Genomic DNA, 6,996 nt, shown 5'->3' with positions numbered 1-6,996 from the left:
TGAAGACTGCTGTGTCCTGGGAGAGACTTTTTCCAACAGGGCGAAAACTTTATTTAAAAAAAACAAAACAGCCACACTCATATGTTTGAATAAAGAAGTTATTTGTGATTTGTAAAGAGAACACACGACTGCTCTTCTGGGTACAATTAGAAACTTCACTGCCAATTATATTAATGCTGCAACAAACCATTCAGATTTAGTGTAAATATAAAATTTAAACAGAAACAAGAGGAATGAAGTGTAATGAATAGCAGGAGGGGGTGTAAGGGGGGGTGTGGGGGGGAGTGTGTGAGGCCTGTGGAATCATGGGAAAGTCCCCGGGTCCATGACGTAACGACCAGGGCGAGCGCTGCAAACCGCGCATTGATCCCGTCTCGCGTGATCAGGTCCCGGGCATTCAGGAGTTGGAGAAGTAGCGGCTTTTAAAAACTTTCTGTCCGCAAGTGATCTCGCCGAAATAGCGCTTCGACAAGAGTCTGCGGCTTCCGGAGGAGACAAGATGTCTTTTTAAAAGTGTCTCCGTGTTCGTGCTCGCCTCACTGCTCCGTGTGCTCCGCTCCTGCAGCGCACTTCCACCGCACCACTCAGAAACTATGGGGTAAGTCACCAAGTGTTGTGTCTGCGGAGCGAGCTGCTCCACCACCTGAGACTTAGTTTGTAGAGCAACATCAAACTCATCTCGCGTTGTTCTCTCGCCTTGTTTTTCATCCATTATCGCCATTGCCACCACAGCAAAGTTATTTTTCAGGTGTGAGAGTAGTGAATTTATTTTTATTTGATATTGTTAAATGATGAATTCAAGTGTTTCTGTCCTTGACATCATGTCAAATAACTTTTTTTTTTTTACATCATGTAGGTGAAAGTATCAAGTAATTAAACATGCTTTTTAATTGTTTTCCATGTTTTTCTTATAGTTTATTGTTTGTTTTAGTCTTACTGTTTTTTTCCCCCCATAAATAAATAGTTGTGACACATATTATAAGCTGACAAGTGTTTGGAAAAGTTTAATTTAACTTAATATTCCCTTAAATTAAAGTAATTTTGTGCTATTTTTAAATAATTATATTCATAATGTTATTATTAATTGGATATTAATGGGTAATTTAATTATTTACAGGTTTACAGGGTAAATTTGGGGATTTATAGGCTAAATTCATTTTTGTGACTTTTATTTATTTCCTTATTATTTCCCCACAGGTCTTCCACCGCTCTTTCATCCACCCAGTGCACGGTTTGTGCTTTTGAACAATTCGATCGTAGCAGACGACACAATGGCGGCATCGATCCTTCGCAGGAAAATTCCTCCCATTTCCACAGGCGAGCTCGGCGCTCCCCTTCTCCAACAGGCTAGCCACAGCCAATCACGGGCCAGGACAGGGGCGGAGCCTGTGGAGAGGCAGCACTTAATTGGTGAGTTTTGCCAAGACGCTTTTTTATTTTTCCACATCCCGAGGTCGGAGCCGCAGTGCAGCACGGGGCTAATGTCGTACAGTGAGTACAGCTAAGTGGATATTTATCGAATGCAGACGATGCTGTTCAATCATTTTCAGATGATCGGTTAGTTGTTCACTCTGATTTTCCGGATGTTTTGCTTGGTTTTAATTTCAGCTTTAATCCTCTCACCCTTGCGTGGTTTAGGAATTTTTTTCCTGAATTTGTAGTTTTTATTTCAGTTATTTTATACAAATAGCTGAATGAAAAAAATGGATTGTTTTACTCACTGTATGGTTTTTATTTTTTGATGAATCTTATAGGTGATGGTCACTCAGATTGGATGACGGAAAAAGTTGATTTGTCTTCATTTGTGTCAACGAGCGAGTCTTCTCCAAGCTCTTCCCTTCCACCCTCGCCATTAGAACAAGATGTCAAGGTGCCCTCGGATCTGGAGGTCATGACCTCTCTGCTGCAGGAGGAGCTGGCTCAGCTGGAGGACTACTTCCGCTCCGAGTCCACATCCACGACAAACAAGTTGGAGAAATCCTCAAAATGTGACAAGGGTGCTCAAGCCATGGGCTCCCAATCTTATTATCAGTTACCCTATGGGTCGTATGGGTCCAGTCAATCAGAAGCCAGCCCTGTGGTTGTTACCTTGGCAACCGGGGAACTGGACCTGGCCAGCTTCTGTGGCGGTCCAATCGGCAGAACCAAAATTGCTCGACCCGCTCCATACAACTACCATCACCGCTACCACCACAACAACGGGCGGAGAATCATCAGTGAGGCTGTGAAAGTCGGGGAGGAAGTTGGACTTGATACGTGGGGCTCCAGGGGAGGTTACTCAGGAAGCACAGACTTGTCTGTGAACCACTACTCCACACTGAAGACAGTGAGCAAGAATAGCCTGGGCAGCGTCAAGAAGGTGAGAGAATGTGCTTTATCGTTGAAGGAAGAGGAGAGTTATTGTTTTTCAGAAGGAATGTTTTGCAGCGAGGAGATTGCTCGAGGTTTTTGTCTAGGTGGCTCGTACGAGAGCCACCACAAGCGAGAGGGACAGTTGATGCACAACGTGAAGGTCAATGTAAGTTACGACAGCTCGGGGCTAGATGTTTTGCACTGCAGCAAAGATGGAGGACTTTCTGGAAGTATGCCCCAAGAGACAATGGTGGCCGGTGACGGCTACTTCCACCAGTCCATGGCCAGTACAGAGCCTTACCATAGCTTTATAGGTGACCTAGATCAGCCGTCACAAGCACAGGCTGTAGAGCCCCAACATGGCCACTACCTCTATCCAGAATGCCTTGCAGACCAAAGCTACGAATGTCTGTCCAGAGGGGAGGGCGAGGGGTCGCTGATGGGTGCCCCCATCCACCGCCCCACCCAGAGGCTAAAGGATGAGCACTGCTCCATCAAACCATCGCTGGTGATGGGCGCCGCTTCTCTGGAGGGCAACACTGGAGAGAGGAAGCAGAAGAAGAGAGACCAGAACAAAACTGCTGCTCACAGGTAAACAACTGACTTTCCTCCTCTCTTCTCACTAAAACTCTCAAAAACACCTAAAACCAGACTTTGTGCTCAGAAGCCTGAAAACGTGGTTTATAATGAAAAAAACAAAAAAAACACCACCACAAGTGTTTAGCTTTTTAAAAAAAAATCAGCCATTGTTTGAGTGGGTCGTTATCCATCAATTAATCATATAATATGGTGGTGAATGCTATAATGATATAATAAGTGTTTTTTTTAACATGGCTGGAGTTTAACATATAACAGTCACCCCCTTGCTTTAAATGTCCGACAGAGTGTAGGAGGGAAATGGAAAGTCCCTCACTGCTTGCCAGATTCAGCCCCACCTCGTCATTTGTATAAGTCTGCTCTGTCTGTGTGTGTGTAAGTCTCACTCATATCTGTGTAAAAATTAAAATGTACATTTTAAAAGGTAGAGGAAAAGTAGAAAAGGGAGAGATTGATCAGTGCAGTGGGTGGAATAAACAGCCTGTTCTCTGAGGGAAGGTGTGTCTGAGCTGTGTGGGTAATCCACGAGACGTAGCCCCAGAGGTCACGCTCTCTCACTCGACTCATTAATAAAGATGCCAGGCTGCACAAACCTGCAAAACCAACGAGGGCATTCTTTTCTCTCCCAGGTACAGGCTGCGTAAGAGGGCGGAGCTGGACTCTTTGGAGGAGGAGCTGCACGGCCTGGAGGGGCAGAACCGGGAGCTTCGTGACAAGGCGGAGTCGGTGGAGCGAGAAATCCAGTACGTCAAAGATTTACTGATCGAGGTCTACAAGGCTCGCAGTCAGCGGCTCAAACAGGATGGCAGTGCCTAAAAAATGCCCACGCTGACCTCACCTCCCAAAAACTCCCAACCAGCAAGAGAAAAATCAAGTCAAGAGCACCAACTGATTTTTGTCTCACGAAAATGAAATGGTAGTTGCATGATTTTTCGTAGTTCTTTTCTAAAAAAAAGAAAATGTATATATATATATATGTATATGTATATGTATATACATATATATATGTATATATATATATATATACTGATATATAAATTGTTCCAAGAGGATGGCGACACGAAAACACACCTTCCTGAAAAACAAAAGAAAGGAGACGTTTCCAGATGGGTGACTAAAACTATAAAAAGCCTTAGTGAGGTGGCTTCTTTCTAGAGGAGATGCTGAACTTGTCCGTGACCACTGTGATCCGAACTGCACTCACAGCCTTGTGACGACTGAGTCTGCGCTTGCGATGGTTGATCGTTTACAAAAACGCTCTTTGAATTAGTAGTAGTGATTGAATTTGCTCGTGGTTTTTTGTGACACACATCGGCATTATCAAGGCAGATCCATACTAAATATATATTTTATTTTGTATTTTATTTTTACTTATTAATGCTCATTTATCGTTTGCTTAAAACAATCAAGTGAATAAAAGGGATTGCTGAATTTTTCTTAAAAAGTGTGTAACATGCTCTACAAATGTTTATTATCAGAAACATTTAGAAATTTGTATTGCTAAAATGTCGACTATTTACACCTCCTTACCCCACTGAAATACCCAATGCATGTTTGATTTTGGAAAAGCATGTGCGAGTGTTATTTGAAGGCAATATTCTGTTAACTGCATGGCTTCAAGATCTCCACCGCGTCAATTTTAACTCTTCTCTGAGTTTCCCCCCTCTCTCTTTCCAGTGTGGCTCATGCTCAGGTTTTGCTTTTTAGCTCTGAGAGACACAGAAACATTCACTGGCTTCATTTTGTTCCCCCCTTCTCTCTTCTCTCTCTCTCTCGGCTGTATTTTTGCGAGAAAACAATCACCTGTTGACGCAACAATAAATCGTTGTTGGGTAATGGTATGACTACATGGGAGTTTTGTTCAATTGATCAATTTGATGATATGAAATTCAGGTTCTTTTAACAATCAATGTCAGCGTCAGGAGATTATACATCAGGTAAATTGCAGCCAAAAAAAAAAAAAAGAGTTAGTATCATTTATCTCTGACTGTTTTTCACTGCATGCTGTTCATTTCGCATTCATTGTGTAGCCATTGAAACGCCTCGCCACAGCCGCCTAAAGCACATGAACTGCACCCAGAACAGCACACAGGCTGAATAAGAAGATGGAGGGATTAAGAGATAGAGAGGTGCAGAATAAACCCACTCTGCCCCTCCTGCCTTTTTACTCTGCTCAGCCCCATATCAGCTGCTTCCAGCTCTCTCTCCCGCTCTCTTTTTGTCTTTTTGGCTGCAATGCAGAGAGAGTCCAGGTTAATTCCCATGATCCACCACTGGACGGCAGCACATCAAGGCAGCCTTTGAATGACACCTGCCAATTCAGAAACAAAACAGCCTGTCTTGCTTTAAGATTTTGGAGCCAGGAGTTCTTTAACTTGTCCAAACAACACGGAGGGGGTTTGTCTGGAGAAATATTAATGGACCCTCCCCTTGTTATTTTTTCCCATATTTCAGTGCTATGTTGCTGCACTATGATTGATCCGCAGGGCTGAGGGGAGTGATATGAAGCTCCGGCAGTCAACAGACAACATAAATTGCCTATCTCATCTCCCAGCCTGTGGAGGGTGTGCGAATGCATGCACGCGTGTGTGCGTGTGTGTGTGTGAAATCTCTTGGTATCTCTCCTAGCAGTCGTAGGCCTTTCAAGTGCATGAGGCAATATCACACAATACTTGCACACGGAGGAGAGAGATACAAGTGAACTATCAGAATAAAAAAGTACTGGGTTGACAGAGAATGCCATTAAATCTGTCGATTCAGTTTTCTCACTGTTTGTTTGATACACATGAAATGTAAAAACGGACTGTACTGCTGATGTGTAATATAACCTGTTTTTGCAGAGTGTTCAATAAATTTCTTCATTATTACTTATTTAATACCTAAGATGAGCTCATAATCCAAATCAATTCAGTAATAAAAAACGAGTGTTCCAAAATTTATCAAAATTGCACATGAAAAAAATAACAGAAAAATAAATATACTGTAGCATATGGAGCAAATTTGAGGTATAAACACGATGAATTATGCAAGATGTCACACAAAAACACTGAATTTAAATGAATTAATTCAATTTCATTTTTTTTACATAGTAATTCTACTAACATTAGTATACTGAGCCAAATATATGATGCACAAAACGTAAACAGCAACACCAAAGAAAATATCAGAGAATTACACAGAACGAGTAATGTAATAATTAACATGTAAGGATGAGAGACTAATTCATAAATGCAAATATGTGTTAATTTCACATGAGCAGGTCTACCTAGACTTGTCAGTGGAACATTCCCAGAGGACTTACATCGGGCTTCTTCTCCACCAGGTGTCCCTCTTAGCCCAGAAAAAGACTCGCTGCACTTGGAGGGTTGTTATTTTATACTTATGGTTTCCACGGTGTAATAACACACTGTATTTCAGTCTGGATGTTGTGCATGGCTCGGTCCCTAATGTGAATCACATCCCACAGAGCATCATCAAAGTGTCAAAGCAGCAAAATGATGCACATTATAAGAGGCTCAATACAAAGAAATTATAGTGGTGGAAGAAGAGGAAGAAGTATTCAGATATATTAGTTCAGTAAAAGTAGTAATACATCTGCATATGCTCCATTAGAAGTACAATTCTTACAAGTACGGACGGACTGAAAATAAAATGTGCCAGTAGTTATATAACTTAAGTAAAGGTGGTAGTTATATATTCCAGGATGGTTTCACTTCTTACAATTAATTCTATTTCCTTTTCTATTTCAAGTCTGTCATGTGCTTGGTATGTGCAAGGATAACATGACTAGCAATTACAGCTGACTAATAAAGGTGGTGGAGTAGAAATTATTAATTTACTAAAAGATATATTTCGCCTTGAGATATAGTAGACATCTGAAGTGGGATGTAATGTGTTGTAGAGTGTGACCACTACAGGCCGGTCCCCAGTAAGTACATTGAAGCTGATATCACATTTTGATAATAATGAAACATCGTCATCATCGACTGATTTGGTTTTGGGTGAACCTGCTTGTTTGGTAAACATGTACATAGTTGTGTTCACAAT

At 41.8% G+C, this 6,996-nt stretch overlaps 1 protein-coding gene across 1 annotated transcript; it reads left to right on the top strand.

Moving 5' to 3' along the window:
• The first annotated feature begins 330 nt into the window (after positions 1 to 330).
• On the top strand, positions 331 to 4,785 carry atf5b (activating transcription factor 5b). The gene is made up of 4 exons (XM_020094840.2): positions 331 to 598; positions 1,198 to 1,410; positions 1,755 to 2,943; positions 3,579 to 4,785. The coding sequence occupies exons 2-4, from the start codon at positions 1,272 to 1,274 to the stop codon at positions 3,763 to 3,765; spliced, it is 1,515 nt and encodes a 504-aa protein (XP_019950399.2). The 5' UTR covers positions 331 to 598; positions 1,198 to 1,271; the 3' UTR covers positions 3,766 to 4,785.
• The last annotated feature ends 2,211 nt before the right edge of the window (positions 4,786 to 6,996 follow it).

The sequence above is a fragment of the Paralichthys olivaceus genome, chromosome 11, assembly GCF_024713975.1.
Source record: "Paralichthys olivaceus isolate ysfri-2021 chromosome 11, ASM2471397v2, whole genome shotgun sequence".
Lineage (NCBI taxonomy): Eukaryota > Metazoa > Chordata > Actinopteri > Pleuronectiformes > Paralichthyidae > Paralichthys > Paralichthys olivaceus.
The sequence above is the reverse complement of the archived record's forward strand: the minus strand, read 5'-3'. Positions and strand labels throughout refer to the sequence as shown.